The sequence below is a fragment of the Mesoplodon mirus genome (assembly GCF_964341445.2).
Source record: "Mesoplodon mirus genome assembly, chromosome: 11".
In the NCBI taxonomy this organism is placed as follows: Eukaryota; Metazoa; Chordata; class Mammalia; order Artiodactyla; family Ziphiidae; genus Mesoplodon; species Mesoplodon mirus.
The window spans coordinates 58,513,885-58,539,829 of NC_138987.1; the positions used below are offsets into that span (position 1 = coordinate 58,513,885).

The 25,945-nt window shown below is 41.3% G+C and overlaps 1 protein-coding gene across 4 annotated transcripts in view; it reads left to right on the forward strand.

Moving 5' to 3' along the window:
- Positions 1–2,053: 2,053 nt before the first annotated feature.
- EIF4B (eukaryotic translation initiation factor 4B) overlaps positions 2,054–25,945 on the forward strand; it is a 28,437-nt gene continuing 4,545 nt past the window's right edge. Inside the window, exons 1-10 of one of the 4 annotated variants that reach the window (XM_082636195.1) lie at positions 2,054–2,189; positions 10,525–10,662; positions 11,936–12,144; positions 15,084–15,200; positions 17,104–17,158; positions 17,840–17,974; positions 20,321–20,458; positions 20,561–20,734; positions 23,936–24,164; positions 25,515–25,627. In XM_082636195.1, coding sequence (XP_082492321.1) covers positions 2,177–2,189; positions 10,525–10,662; positions 11,936–12,144; positions 15,084–15,200; positions 17,104–17,158; positions 17,840–17,974; positions 20,321–20,458; positions 20,561–20,734; positions 23,936–24,164; positions 25,515–25,627 — 1,321 coding nt within the window. In that variant the 5' untranslated portion in view covers positions 2,054–2,176. The remainder of the gene's footprint in view (positions 2,190–10,524; positions 10,663–11,935; positions 12,145–15,083; positions 15,201–17,103; positions 17,159–17,839; positions 17,975–20,320; positions 20,459–20,560; positions 20,735–23,935; positions 24,165–25,514; positions 25,628–25,945) is intronic. The other 3 variants (XM_082636194.1, XM_082636197.1, XM_082636196.1) reach the window with 3 other exon arrangements.

A 25,945-nucleotide genomic window follows, 5' to 3' on the forward strand; every position in this document is an offset into this window, starting at 1 on the left:
GTCAACACTAGAATTCAGGCTCTCTTCTTTACAGTATTCCCTCCTGACTTTCTGAGACAGAGACTAAGTAAATGGCACCACCCAAGTGTTCATGCCAAAAAGTTGGGAGAGTTCCCTCTCCTGTGCCCTTCACATCTAATCAATCATGAAGTCCACTTCCAAAATATGTCTACATCTAGCCCTTTCCATCTCTTCATTCATGCCTAAAACACCAACTTCTCTCATCAGGATTACACCAGGGTTGACTTATCCAGTAGGCACAGCAGGCACAATGCCTGGGCCCCACCATACTTTAAGGGGCCCACAAAAACATTTTAGTTTATTTTTAAATTATAAGAAACAAATAGGAACTTCCCTCGTGGTCCAGTGGTTAAGACTACATGCTCCCAATATAGGGGACCTGGGTTCGATCCCTGGTCGGGGAACTAGATCCTGCATGCCGCAACTAAAAAAAAAAAAAAGATGCCGCACACAGCAATGAAGATTCCACATGTTGCAACTAAGACCCGGAGCAGCCAAAAAAATATAGTAATAAAAATAAATAAATAAATATTTTTAAAAAAAGAAATGTTTAGGTCAAAGAAAATGTATAATATTAATATATTGGTCTTTATACCAGGACAATCATAAAATATAATTTTTAATACTGTTTTTTGGAGAAAAGGGCCTATGAAGGCAAAAGTACCTAGAGTCCATGAAAAGTCATTATGAGGTCCTGGGAGCAAGAACCTTTTAACTGGTCTTTCTCTTTCATTAGTGCATGTGTATAATCCACTCTCCATTCAGTAAACTGAGTAATCTGGTTGTCCTTGCTTAAAGTATGACTTCTATACAGTAAAGTGCACAACCCTTAAGTGTACAACCTGACGTACATAAATATACACTTATGTAACCACCACCCACATCAAAATACTAAATAATCCTTTTCCAAATTTTATTCAAGTTATGACATTCCCTTGCATAAAATCTTTCCATGCTTTTCCCAACCCACTTGGAATAAAATCCAAACTCCTAAACCTGGTTCACAGAGCCTCACATGATCCAACCCCTACCTATTTCTCAAACCTCATCTTGTACGACTCTCCCCACTCCCTCACCAAACTCCAGCTACCAGCTTTTAAACTCCTCCACTTGCCAACATGTTCCTGCCCTGGAGCATTTGATCTGGTAGTGCATCCTCTATCTTCTGCTAAAGCTCTTCACGGGTCTGGCTCTTTGTAATTCAGATCTCAGTTTACATGTCACTTCCTCAGAGGACTTCCCTGACCATGCAATCTAAAGTTGCACAAAATCACTTTTATTAAGTAACCTTAATTACCTGCAGAGTGCTTATCATTTCTAATATTTTATTTATTCACTGCTTCTTGTCTGTCTTTCCCTCACTGAACTGTAACATCCTTTGGAGCAGTTTTGTTCTCCGTTGTACCCAAAACGCCAACAACAGTGCCTGACACATGGTAAGAGCTCAATGAAAATGTTCATTGAATTAACTACAGTCTATGATAAAAATATAGCATTAGCTAGAGGAAGCATGGATAGCACTCGGCTGTGAAATCCTAAGGGCCTGAATTTGACTTAATTTAGTCAGTAAAATGAAGTATTAAAAGAGGTAAAAGCCCGTGGCAAGTAAGTGTTCAATATTTGTTACTTATTCCTTCTAAACATGCCCAATTAAAACCATCCTTAAGCAGAATACTGGGTTTGTTTTGCTTTAACAAAAAGCGATTTACAAAGAAACTCAAAATCTTCCCTTTCAGGAAACCAATTGAGGCACGCCCATTCTGGGTTCCAGCCAGCTGCCATTCGGTGCCAGAGAGGTGGAACCTGCAAGCGCGGCCCCGCCCCTTCCGCACCGGCCGGAAGTCTGCGGATCAGGAGATTCCGCCCCGGGCTCAGACCCTGCCCCTCGTCCGCGCGTAGCCCTACGTAAAGCGTGTGGGGTTTCGCGACAGCCCAGGCCCCACCCCTTTGGCCACATGTCGCGCAGGTCTTCCCGTCGGACGCCGCGCCACCTCCTCGCGCTGCTTTACGAACCTAGAGCAGCGCCGCCCCGCCTCCTGTGTCCCTCCTCGCCTCCCCGCCCCCTCCTAGTTTTGCGTCTCCTAGCCCGACGCGCTCGCTATAATCACGTGACTGCCTCATCCGGGTCTTTTGCGTTCTCTTTCCCTCTCCCAACATGGCGGCCTCAGGTGAGTGAGCGGCCGAGCGCGGCCAAGGACCGGGGTCCGAAGCGACTCTCCGACCTTGATCCATTGGTTCTCTGGAGTCGGGAGGTGGGCGGCAATGCTTCCCTTCGGATTTTGGGGCTGCGGCAGGCTGGCGGCTAGGCCATGTGAGGTTATCGCCTCGGGATATTTGGGGGGAGGGGAAGGACACCTTCCCCTCCCCCCTCACACCCTTTTCACCCCGTATGCGCGAGGTTGGACTTGGGATCAATGGTGGACTCTGGCTTGACTTGGAGTGAGGAGGAGGCGCAGAAAGAGCCGCGGGAGACGTGAGGCCTTCTCATAGACGTGAAGCACTGTGCCCGCGTGAAGGCGTGGAGGAGGGAAAGAGGCGGTTGGCGCGCGGAAGGGTGCACACTAGACCAGGTCTCAGAGGCGCGAGGCCTTTGCGGACGGGAGTGGGGGCAGGGAATAAAGGGGGTGGCAGTTAGAACGCGAGCGCGAGTCGGTGGAGGGGCGGGGGAAGGCGGCGGTGCGCGTGCGCGGTAGAAGAGACGAGGGTAGTGGAGACGGGCGCTCCTTAAAAGCACGCGCGAGAGCCCAGATGGGAAGGTTTACGCACCTGTGTTGCTTTCTTTTTAGGTCCTTCCACTTTCTGACCTTCCCCTGTTAGAGTGTGACTCGGCCCTTATATTTTTACAAGGGTAAATGTGTTAGGTTTGGAGGTTGAAGTTACTGGAGTTAGATGGGGATGGAGAACCCGGTGTGGGGCGCCCACGTGTTGGAGGAGAGAAACAGGGTGGAGACCTACATTTCTTCTAGGCTTTTTAATTCAGTCAACATATTTTTACTGAGTGTGAGCTATATACGTGCCAGGCACGATTCTAGGTATTGGAGATATAATGGTGAACAAGATCTGATCCCTTGACAACTTCCATTTTGATTTTGGTCGCGTTTTCATAGCCCCAGTGGTGGAGTTGGGCTTTTTTTTTTTTTTTTTTTGGAAGATATTTGCACAACTGCTTGGGGGTGCTTTTAGAATAATATGAGAATATTAGTGGTTGGAGTTGATTTCTTTTTTAGACTTGGGGAGAGGGAATATCACTGACATGCAAGTCTCCTTGCATTTCTGATGGACTTAGTGAGCTGTGCCAACATTTCATAGCAGTAATTTTAGTTTGGCAGACATGGTCTCTTTTCCCTGGCATGACCCTGCATTCTACAAAACATTTATTGAACAACTGTTATCTCCGGACACTCATTTCTCACCAAGGATTTCTCTCCTCTGTTACATAGAGATGTATGTCTTTGAGGAAATTGAGGTGCATTTGAACATAATACCTTTTATTAGTGTAGCGCTTGACGTGGACCTAGCACTTTTATGTATGTTGTATAATTTGATGTTCTGTGAGATAACAGGCAGATATTGGTGTCTCCCATCTGAGGAAGATGAAATGATTCGTTCAGGGTCACACTGCATGCTGATGGCAGAGTAAGGTCAAAATCTTTGAAACTTCTCACTCTTCTCCATTATCAACTTGGAACTAACAAGGTTGGCTTCCATGTCATCCTAAGTTTGGGATGCTGCCCAAGAGCTTCATCTGAACTACTTATTTGGCCTGAATTTGCCATCTTGATGGCTTAGTGTCATAATCTAGTGAAAAGCCTTTATTCCCTTTCTCAAAACTTGTGTGGAATTTTTAGAGGTGGAAGACACTATTAACAATCTGTCCTTCATTTTACAGAGTTGAGTGAAATCCAGACTGATTAAACTGGATGTGCTTAGTGAGCTCTCCTGTTCTTCCACTTTACCTGCCTGGAAGCCCTCATCTCATTTCATTCGGTTCCATGAATCTTTTTAGCTTGTGTAGTATGTGTAAGGGACACATGCTAGTATCCAGGCACAAGGTTGCATCTGACAGTCTGCCCTTGAGAAACTATCAGATTTCTTTCCCCACTTTGAATCCTTTCCCATTGCATTGACTTGGTTGAGTGACCAGTATTCCAAGATGACTGTATTAATGAGTCCGTAAAATTAGTGTATTTTCAGTATACTTCTTGAGGGTGCCTGGTGTCTTGTTGAAAAAACAGATCTTACATTTTCTTGGTGAAAATACATGATAAAACTTCATAGGCCTCTTTTACTGTTAAGTGAGACCGAAAAATTCTTCGCAGTAATACCAGTATCCAGTGTGACCCATTATTGAACTTCAAGAACAGGAGGTGTCCAGAGCTGACTATTGAATCTACTCGCCTTACCTGTGGGGGATCAAATGTATTTGATATGGGTTAACAGTTTTTGAGACTAGACTGCTTTGAGATTGTAAATAGTGTACCTATGCCCACACAAGGCTTTTCATTTGCATAACACTTTCCAGAATTATATGTGGCATCTTGATTATTTTTTATGGGGAGAGGATAGTGTCCAATGGTTGTTTTCATACAATTCTGATCCTTACAGTGAAAAATAGTTTCAGTGGTTGCTATTATATGCTGTTCACGTATTACCTATTTTCATATCCCTTCCTGTATCATGTTTGTTATTCTGGGGAGTAAGATACCCAGATTCAGAAGGCCAAGGTTAAAACTCCTTATGAAAATTCAAGTACAAATACAGAGAGAAGAAGTACCAAGGTAAAACATCGTATTTCTAAGTAATGTCACTTTTTTAAAAATGTGTATACTTTTATACAGCTTTGAAGTATGTCACATACCAAGTATAGCTTGAGATAGGATACCCTACTACATTGTATTTGTCTCAAAACATCCTAGAATTTGTTTTCCTGATCATGGGGGAAATAATTGACTTAAGGATTTGGGGTTTTTTTTTTTTTTAACTGCTTGTTTGTAATTAAGTATGTGTATATACATTTATAAGTGCACACACCAAAGTCAGTTTCTTAGATTTGTAATGGATATTGCTGTGGTCCTAATGGTAGGAAAATGCCCAAAGCAAGAAGTTATTCTTGAATTTTTATAGCTCCTCTCTTTAGAAAAGCTGCAAGTACTTTGTAGTGATCTATCTGCATGATGTTGTATTGGACATTTTATATATTTTACGTAAGTGATCAAATTGAGTAGTGTGGAGAGGTAAGGAAAAGGCAGTGTGGCATTTTCCTCAGATTGTGTCAAGATGAAGAAGTTGGACAGAGAAGAGAGGTCCCATAACAACTGAACATAGGAGTCAAGGTGGTGGAGCTTATTGGTCCTGACTTAGTCTTTATTCTCTACTCTGCTAAACAGTAGCATAGTAAAGGTTGAAACCTCTCAACATCGTGATACTGTACTGCACTGTATGAAACATCTTTTCGTGCTGGGCTCTAATCAGCAGATTAGTTCAGTTCTAGGCACTCTGGTATTTGAGTAGATTGCATTTATACAGTATTGTTTCTTTAAGGAAATATTTGTTGATCGTTAATTAGCTTTTAATTCTGGAGACTGGCAGGATTCACTTCCCAGAAGGAAACACCTTGCCCATTAGCAGTCATTTTTCTTCTCCCCTCACCAGCCATTAATCTTACTGGGTTTTTGTATTTACTTATCCTGAACGTTTCATATAAATGGAATCATATAGTGGGTGGACTTTTGTTGCTAGCTTCCTTCTCTTTGCATGTTTCAGGGTTCATCCATCCATATTGTAGGATGTATGGATACTCATTCCTTTTTATTGACAAATCCATTGTATGGACATCTACATTTTATTTATCTATTCATCATTTGGTGGGCATTTGGATTGTTTCCAGTTTTTTGCCTATTATGAATAATGCAGTGATTTTGTACGGGTTTTTATGACACTTTCTGACATACTTAGTCTCTCTTTTCTTTTAATAATAAGTTTACTTATTTATTTCTGTCTGCATTGGGTCTAAGTTGCTACGCGTGGGCTTTCTCTAGTTGCAGCGAGCGGGGGCTACTCTGTGTTGCGGTGCACGTGCTGCTTATTGCGGTGCCTTCTCTTTGTAGCGGAGCACGGGCTTTAGGTACACGGGCTTCAGTAGTTGTGGCTCTCGGGCTCTAAAGCGCAGGCTCAGTAGTTGTGGCACATGGGCTTAGTTGCTCCGTGGCATGTGGGATCTTCCTGGACCAGGGCTTGAACCCATGTCCCCTGCATTGGCAGGTGGATTCTTAACCACTGCCCCACCAGGGAAGCCCTCCTAGTCTGTAGTTGCTAACACATTCAGAAGACTTGATAACCCTGTAAAATAAGTGGGACTTAGTGTGGCAAGATCTAAAATTAAGAAACTTAATTTTTGACAACTCCTTATCTGAATGTTAAGAGCTGTGTGAATTCTCCTTCCTAAATAAGAGATACTAGTTTAAGAAAGATGGAGAAGTAGGGCTGCATTCTACAACAAATAAGCTTTATTGGTTAAAGTACTTTAAGGTGTCTTCTGTTTTGTTTAAGGAAAACAGCACTTCCATAGATTTTATCACTCCAGTGTCTATCAGTTGGTGCTTTTATTACTAATACAATGGAGTTATAACAGGAAAACATTCTGAGAAAAATAAAGGAAGCATTTTTACTTGCTACAGCCTGATAGTCCTGAAGACTTGGTTTAATGTAGTCACTTTTCTGCTGATGTGCTTTATATAGGGCTTACGTTTCCTTTTGTTTGTCTACTTATTTATTGATATCAAATTACCACTTAGAGCAGTGGTGCTCAATCATGGGCAGTTTTGTCTCACCTATCCCAGAGGACATTTGGCAATGTCCGGAGACATTTTTGTCACAGTGGGGTGGGGGGGTTGCTGCTGACATCTAAGTCGAGACTGGAGATGCTGTTAAATATCATACAATGGACGGTACACCCCACCGCCCCCCAACACAGAATTACCCAACCTCAAATGTCAGTGGTGCAGAAATTGAGAAAGAGTTAAGCTGATCAGTTGTAGTATTTATTTTTATATGTCATAACAAAGCTTGTTTTTTTAATTAAGACTGCAATTGGGTTTCCCTGGTGGCGCAGTGGTTGAGAGTCCGCCTGCCGATGCAGGGGACGCGGGTTCGTGCCCTGGTCTGGGAAGATCCCACATGCCGCGGAGTGGCTGGGCCCGTGAGCCGTGGCCGCTGAGCCTGCGCGTCCGGAGCCTGTGCTCCGCAATGGGAAAGGCCACAACAGAGAGAGAGGCCCGCGTACCGCAAAAAAAAAAAAAAAGAAGACTGCAATTGTAAGATCTTTTCTTTAACCTAGATGAGTATATAAAGACCTTCACAAGTACCTAGTACTTAGTGAATAAATTACAATTGTAATGAGACAAGCAGGCAGTTAGAGGATTTAATAAAATTTCTGGGACATACTTTTTTTTTCCTCTTAGTCCATGTGGATTTGGTCTTAAGTAATTGGAATGTGTTTTGTTTATTAGGTGGTTGGTTTAACTTTAACCAATTCACATAAGATTTAAAGAAAACTAAGAGTTGGACCAGTTCAGTCATTGTATCAAGGGATTGATACCTCTAGAGCATTAAATGATGCTTTACTTATAAAGAAGAGAACATTGTTGAAAACCTAAACATGGAATGGACCTAGATATTGAAGGAGCAAAGCAGGAGGATTTAGATAACATTGTTTCTCGGTTACTGAAATAAAATAGAGTGGAGCAAACATTTAGGTTTATTCATTTTACTTTTTAAAGGCTTGTTCCTTTAAATCTGCTGCTTATATTGTGATTGAGTCAATGCTGCTGCTAGATTTAAAGAAACGGAAGTTAGGGATCTTGTGAAGGAATTTTAGCCTGTCTTTAATTGAAGACTGTCCATCATCCAACAGTGATTTCTCAGCCAGAAGTTTTTGGAGGGGCCAGTCACAGAATCAGGGGAGAGGGAGATGTATGATTTGAAAAGACATTCTAAAACAGTGCTTTAACTTTTTTTTTGGTCATGATACTTATTATTTTGAAATTTCAAATAACATTAAAGGAGAGTGTGAGACTTGTTTGTCTTGAGTCAAGGGGTAAAAGTTGAGAAACTCTGATTTAGAAAATTGATGTAAGCCAGAATCAGACCAAAGGGCAGGTTAATTCCAGACTGTGCTGCTTTGGTATTAGATTCATATATAAAACAAACGGAAAAGGGATCCCTCAATCAAACTCTTACTATTCTTATGTTGCACTTGACCTCATTGTATGACTGACCACCAATTCTATTTTTATTTTCTCAGTGACCAGACAGATCATGATACTACGTTAAGCCCCATGAAGGTAAAGATCTCTAGCTAGCATCATACTAGTCCCAGACACTTATTTTTAAATTGGACAACTAAAATAAGCCTATACATTATAAGCATTCTACCACAGAGGTATGCTTTATGTCTTATTCAAATTAAAATTTCCCCTAGGCCTTTGCATATGAGCTAGGAGCAATATCAGTGCTATAGGACTTAAACTTTGCATAGCTGCTTTCTTTCAAAGCATATAATAGATCCAAAATATAACCTGGTGATCATAAATTATAGTTTTGGAGCACGGTTAGTGTTAAGTCACTTGAGAGAGACATGGAAACTTCACATTCAAGACCATCTTTTCTCTGTATAATTACAGCCAAGTTCATCTGTTTTGCACATTGAGACCATAATCTCAGTGTGCAAAATGAGGTCAAGTCCAACATAAGAATAATAAGAGTTTGATTGAGGTATCCCTTTTCCCTTTGTTTTATACATGAATTTAATTCATATTGTGTCCAGAATGTTCATAACATTCGTAGCAAGCAGGTCTTTAGTTCCTGAAGATGGTATTTTAAAGGAAAGGCAGGTACCAGGTGAGAGAACAATCTTCATTCAGTTAAGCAAATGGTGCATCGAGTTACATTCTTCATCCTCTTGGATGGAAAATTTGTTGAGAATTGGAACATGGAGGAGGAACTCATCATTATAAAAGCCATGGAAATGATCTTTGTTAACAGCAGAGCTGCTTGTTTTTTGTCTTAATTATGTCACAGCTGTTCTCAGGGGCCAGTTCTAGAACTTCAGTTAGTCCTTTCAACTCTTCTGCATTAGCTGCTTATGGGTGCCATCTCAGAAGTTCTGAGGACTGGAGAGTTAAAGAGCCAAGGTCAGGCCACTAAATGGAGCCATTTAGAGATTCCTAAAGATTTCATAACCATGGGAAACATTTAAATTGTAGGTTCTTAGGGATTTCCTATGTTTTCCCTTTAGTATAATATCATCTTCATATGTGGTGTTAAGGTAGGGAAGGAGATCTTTTTTTTTTTTTTCTAGAAGGCAGAGAAATCGAGCTGTGTATATGAGTCTTACAATTTGAACACTTTCAAATGACAGTGAGTACATTTGCCCTGGTTGTGATAACCTGCCATAGAACTAATAACAAGCTTCTTAGGGGCTGGGGCTCCTATGGGAAGAGCCCTAGGCTTGGTGTCCAAAACCTGAGGTTTAATTCTAGCTCTGCCATCTAATATCGCTGTAACTTTAGGATGGTCATTTAACCTCTTTGAGACTTGGTTTCCTTCTATGTAAATTGATAGTAATGATTCCTTCCTCATGTGGTTGTTTTACAAGTATCAAACAATTCTCCAAAGTGTCATACAGAATATATTATTAGGGATAGGGATTTTGTTTTATTTCTTTGTGTCCCAGGAGCAATAAACGTAGTAACCTGCAAAAATCTCAAATGCTACACAAGTGAATATAGTAGGAAATAAAAGCTGGCTGCCCCCACCTCAGTTTTACTCCCAGAGTAAGTTTGAAAACCCTTCTAGACCCCTTTCCATCCATATGCATAATGTATATTTAAACAACAGGGACTTACGTAGGGGCTTCCCTGGTGGCGCAGTGGTTAAGAATCCACCTGCCAATGCAGGGGACACGGGTTCGAGCCCTGGTCTGGGAAGATCCCACATGCCACAGAGCAACTAAGCCCGTGCACCACAACTACTGAGCCTGTGCTCTGGAGCCTGTGCGCCACAACTCCTGAACCCTCATGCCACAACTACTGAAGCCTGCACACCTAGGGCCTGTGCTCCACAACAAGAGAAGCCACTGCAATGAGAAGCCCGTGCACTGCAACAAAGAGTAGCCCTTGCTTGCCGCAACTAGAGAAAGCCCGCGAGCAGCAACGAAGACCCAACGCAACCAAAAATAAATTTTTTTTAAAAGAAAGGGGGACTTAACATAATATGCATTCTGTAACTTATTATTTTTCACATCTCGGACTTTCTGTGCCAGTACATTGTGCTTTCTCCTTTATATCTGCATGGAATTCTTTCACAGAAATGTACCACAATCTGAACCTTTGATGGGCCTTTATTGTTGCTTTCTTTATAAATATATTTAACAATAGTGCATTGTACAACTCTGTAAATACCCAAGTATTGATGAATAATCTTTCTCTGGCCCTTTTAAAATAGCAAAAAAGAAGAATAAGAAGGGGAAGACCATCTCCCTAACAGACTTCCTGGCTGAGGATGGAGGGACTGGTGGAGGAAGCACCTATGTCCCCAAACCAGTCAGCTGGGCTGATGAAACAGATGACCTAGAAGGAGATGGTAACTTTTCTTTTGTTTTCCGTCATGTTTGGAATTTTCATTACGTTCTAGACAAAATATGTTCCACAATAATGGTTCTCACTTGTAATTTGGAAGGAACTTAAAACTATTTTGTAGAACCTGCAATCTTACGTTTATGTATTTTGTAGAATCTTAGGTTTGGGCTCTAAGAGTTTGTGATAGGGGCTAAAGTGGTGATTCAAGAGAGTTTAGTGCTAATTCTGGGTGTTGCAGTAACAGGGTTTTCTCAGGGTGCTATCCTTTTAAGCCTTATTTTTTTCATTTGTAAAGTAAGGACTAGATTATTTCATTTTAGGTCTGAAATTCTGTGATGTCCTCATAAAGTAATATGCAGTATAACCTATACGGTCTTTATACTCAAGAGTCAAGGAATAATTTGTTCTAAGAGCTATTAGTATGAAGTCAGGGCGTCCCTGGGTAAACAGAATTGGTCTGAGGAAAAGGAATAGGAATAGGAATAGGAATTATGGTGGGAAAATGCGGAAGAGTAATTGGGGTATCATTTGAATAAGTTCTGTGCCTTCAAGAAATAGCCAGGAACAGGCAGGAGCTATAAAATCATTGGGTATGACATAAGTCTGATCACCCATCATTTTTCTCTAAAAGCTTTAATTGCAAACGGAAGAATACTTTTTCTTTTGTGACCTGTTTTTGTAACAAGAAATTTCATTTAGATCATATCTTCCGTAAGTGTTGATACCTGAAGTACAAATTCATGGGCAGTGCTGTAGGGACAGTATCTCCTAGCTCCACTAAGATTACCATCCTACTGCACTACCATCTGTGTGACCTTGGGCAAGTTACAAAACCTTCCTGAAATCTTAGTTTCCTTTTCTGTAAAATGGGAAACAAACTCACATGATTATTACAAAGGTAAGTTGGGATATAATGAATATGAAGTACCTGGCACATGGTAACATTCCATAAATAGTGATTGATATTCTCTCATTTCTCTGCTGCATAAGGAATAAGTTATGATTCTGTTAACGAAAGCCTGGGCCTTGAAAGGCCTTGAAATACTTAGAAACAAAGAGGCAGTAAATAGTACTGAGTCTTTGCATTGCTATCTGATTCTGACATTTCAGAAGCATTTTGTTCTGTAAAGCGTCCTTATTGCTGAACCCCTACCTTTTTTATCTTTATTTCCTGATATAGCTTATTTAATACTTGGCGCTTAGCATATGTCCTCTTATTCTACAGTGGCAGTAAGGGAAGTTTCTTCTAATTTCTTATGTCTACTTTTCTATCCTAGTTTCAACCACTTGGCATAGTAATGATGATGATGTGTATAGGGCACCTCCAATTGACCGTTCCATCCTGCCCACTGCTCCACGGGCTGCTCGGGAACCCAATATTGACCGGAGCCGTCTTCCCAAATCACCACCCTACACTGCTTTTCTAGGGAACCTGCCCTATGATGTGACAGAAGACTCCATTAAGGAATTCTTTAGAGGATTAAATGTAAGTGTAAAGGTTTTAGGCAATTAACTAGATATGGAGGGTGCTGTATGGGTAGTGACTGTCTCTGAATTTCTGTGTTGAGAAAGGTTCTGAGGTTGTGTCTATACTTGGAAGAAACAGGTATGTAATTTAGTGGTGTTTAGGCCCTTTGGCTCAGAATGTTCTCATCCAAAACCAGTTGGACAGTCTTATCAGCAAATTTAATACCTTATTGATATAGAGAGAATCTCTCACAAATATATATCCTGGGCTTCCCTGGTGGCGCAGTGGTTGAGGGTCCGCCTGCCGATGCAGGGGACACGGGTTCGTGCCCCAGTCCGGGAAGATCCCACACACCGCGGAGATGCTGGGCCCGTGAGCCATGGCCGCTGAGCCTGCGCATCCGGAGCCTGTGCTCTGCAATGGGAGAGGCCACGACAGTTGAGAGGCCCGCGTACTGCAAAAAATATATATATATATATATTTTTTATTTATTTTATATATATATATATATATATATATATATCCCTTCTCTATGAAATTTAAAGGTGACATACCCAGTTAAACGTTGGAAAGTGGAAGAAAGTTTCTCTGAACTCAGCTATTCTGTAATTGACATTCAGGCTTATATCAAAATTACATTTTAATTTTTTATAAGAATACGTTTAACTGAGCAGATGTGTAGTTTTTATTAATGGAGTCTGCTCACATATAATGGAATTCACAGGCTTGCTTAAAAACTTAAGGCAGGGGCCTCCCTGGTGGCGCAGTGGTTGAGAGTCCGCCTGCCGATGCAGGGGATACGGGTTCGTGCCCCGGTCTGGGAGGATCCCATATGCCGCGGAGCGGCTGGGCCCGTGAGCCATGGCCGCTGAGCCTGCGCATCCGGAGCCTGTGCTCTGCAACGGGAGAGGCCACAACAGTGAGAGGCCCGCGTACGGAAAAAAAAAAAAAAAAAAAAAAAAAACTTAAGGCAGGATGTTTGAAAACACTGACCTAGAAGTTTCCAGAAAGACGAAAAAGTGAGTATGAGGTGCTAAGAATCCTTTTCTAAACTTTGATGAAAAAATACTTAGGATTTCAAAAATGGAAGAAGAGTAATAATTTCCAATTTGGTTTTTCTCCAGAGTCTTTGCCGAAGAGAAGACATTAAAAACTAGGTTTCTTCTAAGAATCTGCTCCCTCTTTCACTTTTTTATTTTGGCTGCGTTGAGTCTTCATTGCGGCCTGCGGGCTTCTCTAGTTGTGGGCTCCAGAGTGCTTGGGCTGTCTAATTGCAGCACGCAGGCTTAGTTGCCCCGCGGTACGTGGGATCTTAGTTGCCCGACCAGGAATCAAACCTGCGTCCCCTGAATTGGAAGATGGATTCTTAACCACTGGACCACCAGGGAAGTCCCTCCCTCATTCGCTTTTTTTATTATTATTATTAATACAGCAGGTTCTTATTAGTTATCTGTTTTATACATATTAGTGTATATATGTCAACCCTTCTTCACTTTTGCTATGTTGGTTGACTTCTTTACTAGATCCTGTTCTCTGCAATGGGCCATCAACTTCTGTAGCTGGCTTTTCTTGTGTGATTATTTTTTATCGCAACTTAAAATTTTACTCTCTGTTTAATTATGTAGTACATCTAGAAGTATGGCCTGTTTTCGATTCCTCTCTAGTAGCCTCTTTCTTTTGTAGAGTGTTGAATAATCTCTGGCCTGTTCAGGCTTTTCACCTTTATGCTCTAGAATTGGTCTGTAGCTACTTCTTTTTATTTTATTCCCTTTTTATTTTGTTCCTTTTCCTGCTCTCCTCATAAGTTGAGTTAAACTAGAATTTAAAAGCGACTGTGACAAAATCTGTATCTCAGGAGCCCAGAATAAAGTATCAAATCAGTGATGCAAAAGATAGCTTGAATATATGCAAAATATTGGAGAAATGAAGAAATAAGTAAAAAGAGTAAGAAAACAGACATAAAAAGTGAAAAGTGGGGCTTCCCTGGTGGCGCGGTGGTTGGGAGTCCACCTGCCGACGCAGGGGATGCGGGTTCGTGCCCCGGTCCGGGAGGATCCCACGTGCTGCGGAGCGGCTGGGCCCGTGAGCCATGGCCGCTGAGCCTGTGCGTCCAGAGCCTGTGCTCCGCAACGGGAGGGGCCTGCGTAACGCAAAAAAAAAAAAAAAAAAGTGAAAAGTACAATTCAGTGGTTTACCATCTCAGAATTCAGCAGAAAGGGTAAGTATGGTGAGGGTTTATGATCCAGTGTTTGATTCAGCCACGCTATTAATATATGAAGACAACAAGTAATGTTTCTCAGATAAGTCAGCTTGCCAAAAAATATACTGCCCAGAAAATTTTTTGGCAAAAACTGAGTCAAATTTCTGAGAGACAAAAATTGGAAATAAACTAATTGTGGAACACAAGCGGTTCCTTTTAACTGAAAAACAACTAAAAACTAGAAATGTAGAATGAGGCAGAAGTCAGGGGTACAGGGAATACACTGAACTCCTTAGTTTTTTAAAGGTTAAATTCATATTGTTCAAATTGAAAAGGTTTAACAGGGTATATGATAAAGTCTCTCTTGTATCCCTCTGTACCGGTTTTCCTCCTGGAGACAGCCAGGTTCTTGGGTATTCTTCAGAGAAATCCACTGCATACACAATCGTAAAAAAAAGAAGAAGAGGGCTTCCCTGGTGGCGCAGTGGTTGAGAGTCCGCCTGCCGATGCAGGGGACACGGGTTCGTGCCCCGGTCCGGGGGGATCCCACATGCCGCGGAGCGGCTGGGCCCGTGAGCCATGGCTGCTGAGCCTGAGTGTCGGGAGTCTGTGCTCCACAACAGGAGAGGCCACAACAGTGAGAGGCCTGCGTACCGCAAAAAAAAAAAAAAAAAAAAAAAAAAGAAGAAGAAGAAGAAGAAGACAAATGAACAAGAGCATTGAACTAGGAAATATTTTTTGTTTCTTTCCTCCTTAGATCAGTGCAGTGCGTTTACCACGTGAACCCAGCAATCCTGAGAGGTTGAAAGGTTTTGGTTATGCTGAGTTTGAGGACCTGGATTCCTTGTTCACTGCCCTGAGCCTCAATGAAGAGGTAAATAAACTAAGGGTGGGGGTTGAGGGCTGGGAGCTAACAGCTCTTGTGTTTATCAAACTGGTAGTTTTTAGGCCGGGTCAGTAGCTATTCCGAAGATTCCCATAATACCTACAAAGAAAAGCCTGGATTATTTATCAATATACCGGTTAACATTCAACATCTAGCACGGCACACCTCCCTTCTGCAAGTTCAGCAGGGCCTAGTAATTCTGGAACGTGTTTAGGTGGGAAATTGTGAAGAAATCCACCATGAAGTCCTTAATAAGATCTCACGTTAGTTCACTCACAGCTTTGCCTCAGTTCCGTGGCTTTGCTTTTTCAAAATAATATGACCAGATCAAGGCAAATAGAAAAATCATGTTATTTTAGTATTTAAAGATGTTACCTCTTTTTCAGGGAAGTAATTTTTTATTTTTAAGAGGGCTCACAAACATTTCTCACTAAGATGTCATTTGTAATACTTGCTCCTGGGAATCTGATACAGGAGAATGACAGTAAACATTCAGTCCTGCTTTGTAACATTGCCCATAGATGTTTTTTAATCCAGACACTAGAGGTTCAGTGCGGAGAGATTTTAATCTCTGTTAATACATGAGGGAGGATGGAAATTAAATCTAATTGAAATACAGTTATTTAAGTGATTGGTGCCATGTAGGGATTCCTAGGCTAGCCAGAGCAGGTTATTGAAACATTTAGTTACTTGTTAGTGATGGAAGTTTCTAATCCAAGAACTGCTTTTTTTATCTCTAGTGAGTGACTTCAGAAATCAAACTGATTATATATCGAAAGAAAAAAAGGCTGTTTTTTTTCTCTTTTAATTCCAGAAACCTCTCATTGTTCGTTGAGAAGGCAATTTCCAATGCCATTTGTGCCATAATTCTATGGTCCATGTCTGCCATTGGACGTGATTGAAAGCAACTCCTCTTAAAATATTTTTCCTATCTCATAACTTAAGTACCACCATGATAATCTGAAGCAGATGTCAAATCTGAAGCAGATGTCAAATTAGGAATAAAATTCATGTATTTAGTTAAATATATGAAAAGCAAAAGTTGTTTGAAAGTTTTTCTTCTCAGGTCATTTTAGGTTTTATTAACATTACTAATTTTTAACTCTCAGTCTGAATAAGAAAAAGAATACCATACAATTGTTATTATCTGAAGTTTGCTGAATTGACTGTTAAATAAAATGTTGTCATGGCCCAGACTTAGGAGTTAGTTTGTATTTAGAGATTTCATCATAGTGGTATTTAATATAATTCCAGGTGCTCTTAACTAAATTTCATTGTCACCCTTCTTCAACTGTAGATTCTACTATGAAATGAGAAAAATATCATCAGTAGAATTAATTGGGTTCAAAATATATAAATAGTGATGTGGGAAAGGGAAATCAGAGGGTATCCTGGAGGAACTGATTTATCGTAAGGTAATACTGAGTGAAAGAACTTGAGATTATAAACAGAGACCATGCTTTATGCAACTTTGCTGGTGCATAATAGGGACTCTGTAAATGTTTGAATGCATAATTGCCCTGGACCCAAATAATACCTTTATTTAGCTAGTTGTCTAGAAATGTTTTTAATTTATTACATGTGACAGATTGCCTGTGATAGTTTAAAAAGTTAAATCTATTCTGTGAGGTTTGACTTTATAAAAATAGTAAGATAATTGACCTAACATTCATTTAAGCCCAACTTAAATGTTAATTCTAAGGGGTTATTTTATATTCAAGTCTTTATAAAGGATTCTTTAGCCAACAAATTGTAGTGTTGGCTAGATTACAGTGTTTTTCCTTTATCTTCCTTCCCCCAGTGCTTCTGCTATGCCCAGACGTTCAAGGTCACTCATGGGATTTGTGCATAATGGGGCAAAAGGTTGGTTAATATGGTCCTATGCTCTCAGTCTCTAGGTAACAGGAGAATTCGAGTGGACGTTGCTGATCAAGCACAGGATAAAGGTAGGAAAGATGATTGAATGTTTTGTTTTGTCATGGTCCTGGGAAGACAAAGCAGAGGTGCCCTTCCCCAGAAACTTGTAATAGAGGCAGATAGTGGGGGCCACCTTAACCTTGAGCAGTAGTTCTTGACTGAGGATGGTTTTGCGTCACAGGGGATATTTGTCAATGTTGGGAGACATTTGGGTGGTCACAACTGTGGGGAGGGCTCCTAACGTCTAATAGCATCCAGGAACTATCCTATAATGCGTATGACAGCTGCCCCAACAAAGAATTGTCCAGCCCAAAATGTTGGTAGTGTTGAGACTGAAACCCTGATTGACCTAGATGAACATTAAATATAAACTAAATAGATTACGTACCTAGCAGCACACTGGACACAAGAGGAGCCTGATTCATGTATATTTCAGGGAGTTCCTGGCCTATCTTTAAAAAATTTTAAGATGCCTATACAGAAGATGAGACAGGTAAGCATTAAACCAGTAGGAATAAATATGAGGAAGGGAGTCACTTGGTTGAGTTGGAGAGTACACTTACGGGGCCTGGGGCAACTTCGTGATGACGCTGTGGTGTAAGCAAGAAGTACAGTATGTGGGGGCAGGAGGGGGCCTCTGTGCATATGAGAAATATCTGGCAAAAGTTTTTGTGAGCTAACCAGTGTTTTTTCATTTTATGTATCTGTAGACAGGGATGATCGTTCTTTTGGCCGAGATAGAAATCGGGATTCTGACAAAACAGATACAGACTGGAGGGCCCGTCCTGCTACAGACAGCTTTGATGACTACCCACCTAGAAGAGGTGATGATAGCTTTGGAGACAGTAAGTTCATTTTTATCTAGTTAGTTTCTTGTGTATTCTGGGGGGTTGTTTTGTAATAGGACAAATGTGTTAATGTAGATGATCACAATGGCAGATAAAGGCGAGGGTAGCAGTAGATGCAGAAAAAAAATTTAAGATGCCTTTTAAAATAACAGAAAATTCATTACCTTCAAAAATACTAAATGTCTACCACGTGCCAGATACTTTTGTAAGCTCAGGATACAGCAGTGAACAAAACAGACAAAAATACTGTCTTTGTTGGACATTATTTATACCAGGAGAGAAAAACATTATGCAAATAAAGTGTAATTTAGAGAAGGGGAGTAGAGAATGTCATGGGGTAGGAGCTGGGATAAATTACAACTTTTACACACACCACCTAAATCCAATAAAAGCTTTGTAAAACGTTTGTGGAGAAAATGCTACAACTTTATTGAAATACATAAGGAAAGACTCAACACTGTCATTTCTTTCTTTAATGGAAAGGACCTACTGTTGAGTAAAGAAATGACTAAGTAGTTGTTTGTCTATATAATGGAATATTTGATAGCATAACATACATGTGATGACAAGGGTAAAATTCAAGACCTGTTTTGTTTGGCCGCACCAAGCCTCTTGTGAGGTCTTAGTGTCATCCCCCTGTCCGTCTGCATCCCCCCCGCCCCGGTCCAGGGATCAAACCCATGCCCCTGCACTGGAAGCGCGGAGTCTTAACCTCTGCACCACCAGGGAAGTCCCTTAATTTTTAAAATTTAAACTACTTGTGGATGAATGTTCACTAGACAAAATGATGGCCTTTGCAAAATGAAACCATTGTTTTAAAAGGAAGCTAGCTGTCATAAGACTAAGATACTTCTTAGGCCTACTCACAATTAAACTCAAAATGCCTTTTAAGTTTTTTTGTTTTGTTTTTTAATTTGTTCATGTTTAGACATTGAGGGTTTTTTTTTTCCATATAAAAATCTGGGTTTCTGACATGTCACCTGAAGCTAAATAGCATGCAACGATTTTAATATTATAAACAACAATCCAAAGAACCTTCTTATATGTATATCTGTATAATGTGTCCAGTTACTTGCTCAGGTTAAATTCCTAGAAATTAAATTGCTGGCCCAGAGGGTATACATGTTTTTTAAATCTTTTAGTATATAGTTCCGAAACAACTTTCAAGGCCTTTGAACTATTTTTAACTCAGCAGAGTAGGAATTGACTTATTGTGCTAAACTTTGCCACTACAAGATATATCATTTATTTTAACCTTTCCATTTGGGCAGTAGAAAACAATGTCCCGTTTTAGTTCCTGTTACTTAAGCAGTAACAGATAATTAACCGGTTGTCATATGTTACATATGTTTTTCTTATTTTGTTTGCCTCTCAGATTTGTGGTATGTGTATTGTTTTTCTGTGCTAAACTTTTTGTTTGTTTGCCAGGCCATGTGGCTTGCGGCATCTTATTTCCCCTATCAGGGATGGAACCCAGGCCCCCTGCAATGGAAGCATGAAGTCCTAACCACTGGACCGCCAGGGAATTCCCTCCATGCTAAACTTTTTAAGTAGTCTTTGGTTCTTTGGTATCAGGCATGAAAGATTCCAACTATATTTTCTTCTGGTGCTTTGTACTTACATTTTTAGTATTCACATCTTTAATCTTGGAAGTTCATTATGGAATATAAAGTAGTCCCCGCCCCCCTCATCTGTGGGGATACATTCCAAGAACCCTCCTGGATGCCTGAAACCTCAGATATTACTGAACCCTATGTTTTATGCTATGTTTTTTCCTATACATAACAGTATACTGTAATAAAAGTTACATGAATGTGATATCTCTCTCTCAGAATATCTTACTGTCCTGTACTGTACAGCAGGGATGATTCACATCCCGGGCAGGTTGGAGGGAGATGGCACGAGATTTCATCATGCTACTCAGAACAACACGCAATTTAAAACTTAGGAATTGTGTATTTCTGGAATTTTTCATTTAAAATTTTTGGACTATGGTTGACCATAGGTAACTGAAACTTCAAAAAGTGAAACCACACATAAGGCAGTACTGCTGTATAGAGATTTTTCTCTCCCCTAACTCCCTCCTAAATTGTTAGCCCAGCAACATTTATTGAATTAGTGGAGAACTTTTTAAAATAAATATCAAGGAAACCTTAATTCAATACAAATTCTTCTACCTTGGATATAGTGCGATTGTTTTTTGTTTTTTGGGTTTTTTAATGTAAACAGACACAGCAGTGAATATGAAGTCATGAAAGCAAACTGACCTAATGGGCTATGTTTGTTTTTATCAGTATGTGTCAAAGAAAAAGGAATGATGTTACCTGTCTCTTTCCTCTCTAGAGTTTCGAGATCGTTACGATTCAGACCGATATCGTGATGGGTATCGGGACAGTTACCGTGATGGCCCACGCCGGGACATGGATCGATACGGGGGCCGAGATCGCTATGATGACCGAGGCAGCAGAGACTATGATAGAGGTCATTGTAAAACACAATTAAGTTAAATTGCTTTCTTTTAAGAACTCCTTTCTTGCCTTCTACCCTCCAGTGTGATGATTACAATTTGGGATATGTTTACAGGCTACGATTCCAGGATAGGCAGTGGCAGAAGAGCATTTGGTAGTGGGTACCGTAGGGATGACGACTACAGAGGAGGTGGGGACCGCTATGAAGACAGATATGAGAGACGAGATGACCGGTCATGGAGCTCCAGAGACGATTACTCTCGGGATGATTATAGGCGTGATGATAGAGGTAATCATTTGCTTTTGCTTACTTAATGGGGCATTACCACTAGAGTAACTGGTTGGAAATTTTTCAGTTATGTTTCAAACCCCTTAACTGGGCACAGATAGAACCTACACATAGTAAAGGTTGCATCGGAACATAATGGAAAGAGCATTAGATAAAAATGGACATAATGGAAATAAAGTGTAGTTCTAACCTGTTTTAGCATATAGATTTTTTCAGTTAAAATTTAATTGAATAGGGCTTCCCCTGGTGGCGCAGTGGTTGAGAGTCCGCCTGCCGATGCAGGGGACACGGGTTCGCGCCCTGGTCCGGGAAGATCCCACATGCCGCGGAGCGGCTGGGCCCGTGAGCCACGGCCGCTGAGCCTGCACGTCCAGAGCCTGTGCTCCGCAATGGGAGAGGCCACAAGAGTGAGAGGCCCGCGTACCGCAAAAATTAAAAAAAATTTAATTGAATAAACAAAGGAAAAAGGAAAAAACATTTGCCAGACATTCTTATAGTATGATCTCACTTAAAATAGGCTGTTTTAGCCCCATTTTTCAAGTGAAGGAATGAGGCTCAAACATGGTCTCATAGCCAGTAATTGGTTGGCACTGTGGGTTAAAAACCAGGTGTTGCTTATTTCAATGCCATTGATACCAAGTAGTTGATACTCATTAATTAATGGTGAGATGTCAGTGTACCTATTCTAAAATTATGCTCCTGATATTGTATCATTTATATAAAACATATATTGTGTTACAACTCTGACCTCTCAAAAAATATTATAAATGGCCACCATTTGTTCTGACTTGAGTGATGTCATTTTATTCATTCATTCATTCATTCATTCATTCATTGGCTGCAACGGGTCTTCGTTGCTGTGCGCGGGCTTTCTCTAGTTGCGTCACGCGGGGGTTACTCTTCCTTGCGGTGCGTGGGTGTCTCATTGCAGTGGCTTTTTAAATTTTTTTAATTTATTTTTGGCTGTGTTGGGTCTTTGTTGCTGCACACGGGCTTTCTCCAGTTGTGGCAAGCAGGGGCTATTCTTTGTTGCGGTGCGCGGGCTTCTCATTGTGGTGGCTTCTCTTGTTGCGGAGCACGGGCTTCAGTAGTTGTGGCTCACAGGCTGTAGAGCACAGGCTCAGTAGTTGTGGCACACGGGCTTAGTTGCTCCGTGGCGTGTGGGATCTTCCTGGACCAGGGCTCAAACCCGTGTCCCCTGCATTGGCAGGTGGATTCTTAACCGCTGTGCCACCAGGGAAGTCCCTAAAATTTATTCTTAAAAGCATTGCTGATACCTGTTACCTCTATTTCCATGCAAGAAACCTGGAAATAATAGCTAACATTTATTGAGCATTTACGCTGCACCAACAATGAGCTGAGTGCTCATACAGGTATTATTTAAGTATTCTATGTGGTAGATGTACAGTTATTGTCTTCCCTTTACTTGTGAGAAAAGTCGAGGCTCAGATGTAGTCTTCGTTCACTACTGACCTTTGCCTCTCATGCCATTTCTTGCCTCCCCCAATGGCTGTACACCTGATTTCCAGCCCCCCTTCCCCGCTGATGCTCAAACTCCCCACTTCTTCTAAGATCTGCCCCCCCACCTTGTCCTCAGGGTCACTGCCACTACCTCCGTTCAGACTTCATTGCTATGCCCACGTTACTAACATTTCCCTGCCTCGCTCCATTTTCACATTGGCCCAAGTAGTCTTTCTGGAACGATATCTAATTAGGTTATTCTCCTCCTTCTAAAACCCTATCTTGTCTCCTCGTGGCCTGAAAGATACCCCTTTGTACCTCTGACACACAAGGGCCTTCACTGCTCTGCCTCTTCAGTGTTGTCTCCATCCCTTCCACAAAAACTGCCCAGCCATCATATTCCAGACGTTAGCATGGTACCTGAAATATAGGTGTTCCAATTATTTGTTGAGTAGGTAAACGAAATTACCAAAGGAAGGAGACGTTGTGTACCATAGTGGGAGGAACAGTGGAGTTGCTTCAATAACATGGATTTCATTCTTTGGTCCACCAGGTGTTAGCTGTGTGACTTCAATGAGTTCCTCTTTCTGACCCCAGTTGTACCCTATTCACATAGGTAATGGCCTCTTCGCAGGGTTATACAGATGAAAAATGTATCTCGGAAGTTATATAAACTACCAACTTAAAACCCTTGTAGAAAATTTAAATCTTGCTAAACAATACTCTCTTTGTTTGCAGATACATAGATATGTAGTAAAAGACCAAAGACACGCGTAAGAATGATAGATACCAAATTCAGCATAGTAGTTATGAGAAGACAGCGCAGCACTAAGCATGTTATCGGGAGGCTTCAGTGGTTTTTGTGGTGTCAGGTGGTTGATGTACACAGCCTTTCTTTGTAAACACTGATTTTGAGAAATACAATGTCCTTGAAGCACTCAGGTTCATCTTGAAATATTCTGACAACTTGGATCCAGGAAGAAGTCAGACTCCCTTACAGTTTATATTCTAATGTTCGGTGTTGCATACTTTGCCCTATGAATCACCATCAAATTTATATTATACACAGAGATAAGAATATAAGAACTAGAGCCTTCCGCATCATACTGTTACAAGTTTGTCTTAACCTACTGAAGCAATCCATCTTCCAGACAACTTTTTTTTTTTTTTTTTTTTTTTTTTTGGTGGTACGCGGGCCTCTCACTGTTGTGGCCTCTCCCGTTGCAGAGCACCGGCTCCGGATGCGCAGGCTCAGCGGCCATGGCTCACGGGCCCAGCCGCTCCGTGGCATGTGGGATCTTGCCAGACTGGGGCACAAACCCGCGTCCCCTGCATCGGCAGGCGGACTCTCAACCACTGCGCCACCAGGGAAGCCCCAGACCACATTTTTTTAACAAGATACTTTTCATCCAATAACTTACCATAGTCAAAAAATTTCCCCCAGGTAATAGTAATCATGATAAATGCTTAATTTATCATTGAAATTTTTACTGTTTTTAGTCTTTCCCTCAGTCTGGTACTGCATCATGGATGTGGTAGTGGAAAGATTAATTGGACTTGGTTCTTTGGGCCACCCATTTTTTAATGATCTCCCTTTTTACCTTTGCTGGATTGACTAGGCCACTCACTAATCTGAATCCCAAATAGCATTTTGTAAGAGGTATGTCTGGAAATCTGGCTTTCAGTCATCGGCTTCTGATGATTTTCAAAAACTATTACTTAGAGTTTCATTTAACTTAGGTCCCCCCCAAAGACCCAAACTGAACCTAAAGCCTCGGAGTACTCCTAAGGAAGATGATTCCTCTGCTAGCACATCCCAGTCCAGTCGAGCAGCCTCTATCTTTGGAGGGGCCAAGCCTGTTGACACAGCTGCTAGAGAACGAGAAGTAGAAGAGCGGCTACAGAAGGAACAGGAGAAACTGCAGCGTCAGTTGGATGAGCCAAAACTAGAACGACGGCCTCGGGAGAGGTGAGGTGGTCTTGTATTACGATTTCACATCCATGAATCCAGTGATTTTTTTTTTTAATCCTGAGTCTTTATTTTAACATTTATTTATTTGGCTGTGCCGGGTCTTAGTTGCAGCACACAAACTCTTATTCGTGGCATGTGGGATCGAATTCCCTGACCAGGGATGGAACCTGGGCCCCCTGCATTGGGAGTGCAGAGTCTTAGCCACTGGACCACCAGGGAAGTCCCCAATCCAGTGATTCTTAATGGGGGCTTACATTCCCCAGGGGGCACTTGGGAGATTCATGTGGGTGTTACTGGTTGTCACTAGCATTAGTGTGGGGGGGGGCTGCTAGGTGGTCTGCAGCATGTGAGAAAGTTTCTTTACCCAATGAAGAGTTGTTGTTTATCCCTCATGATTTTCAAAAGGCCTCCTGGGCCCTGGTGGTACTTTAATACAAGAGTCTACAAATTGTGGCCTGTACCTGTTTTTATAAATAAAGTTTATCTGGCCCTTTAAGAAAAACTTTGCGAAACCCTGCTTTATTGTATAGAGTAAAACTCCCACCGTTGAGGTGAATGGATTTACCTCTTTTCAAGTTATTGGGATGGAGTAGACAAAATGTTTTCACTGATACTAAGTGTAGGCTGTAAATTATTTTCCAGTTATTTTTATTTGTGTGTATGTTGGTTATATTATCTGTTATTTCAGGATAGTGTAAAGGAGCGTTTATTATTAAAAAGATGGCATGACATCCAATAGGGTAGACACCTCCTATAATACGCTGAAAAGCTAGGCCTGGTTTTGAGCAATTTGTGGAACTATGTTACCACTAAGGGAGGGCAGAGTCGTAGATTATGTAGGGGAATGTTCTTAACCCTAGCTGACACTTGCTGAGGCACTTGTTTCCCCGCTGTCCAAAAGTAGAGCGTTCCTACGGAACCTCTTATAAGCCAAAATGGTGTAAAGTGAAGAAGCAGTTATTTTAGGACACATCTTGCTAACAGGTAACAGCTTGCTGCAGAACAATCGCTGAATGCTATTTTCGCTTTTCGTCTTTTTTTGTAAAAGCAGAAATCCTCTTTGGATTTCTTTCGGTTAGCAGCAGCATATATGGATCTTTCTGTAAAAGTGAAGTGGCATAAAGGAAACTTTGGAGAAGCAGGGGATACCTGTATTTAGAGCCAAAGAATGTTAATGTCTGCCGCTTTCAAACGGTTTGAGCAAGAGACAGGTGCGTGCACCCACACGTAAATAAAGCCAGCACGCTGAAATATTAATAAGCGATAGTTCCTGAGGGGTCGGCATGGGTCCAGGGTGGCCTTCACTGAGCTGGACATGATGTATTTTGTTAACTCTCTTTTATACAGACACCCAAGCTGGCGAAGTGAAGAAACTCAGGAACGGGAACGATCGAGGACAGGAAGTGAGTCATCACAATCGGGGACCTCAGCCACATCTGGCAGAAGTAAGTCAGACCAGGGTGGGTATCTCATTATTGCCCTTTTCCATAACCTATACATAACCAAATTATGCAGAGATTTTGGAGTATTAGCATGGATTGATCTGACTTTCACATCTGCTTTGAAAAGTCTGAGAAATGTGTACCAGAAGAGACTTCTGTTACGGGTGTGTGTGCACATGTGCATTGAGCCTCTATGTGGAAGGTGATCAGTGGTTCCTCGAGTTTACAATTTCATTGTAGGTCCCCTTCACACACATATATGTATCCTTCTTCAAGTACCAACGTTCTAACACGGAGAATACAGAAAGATGATAATCCTAAAATAAAGAATTCTCA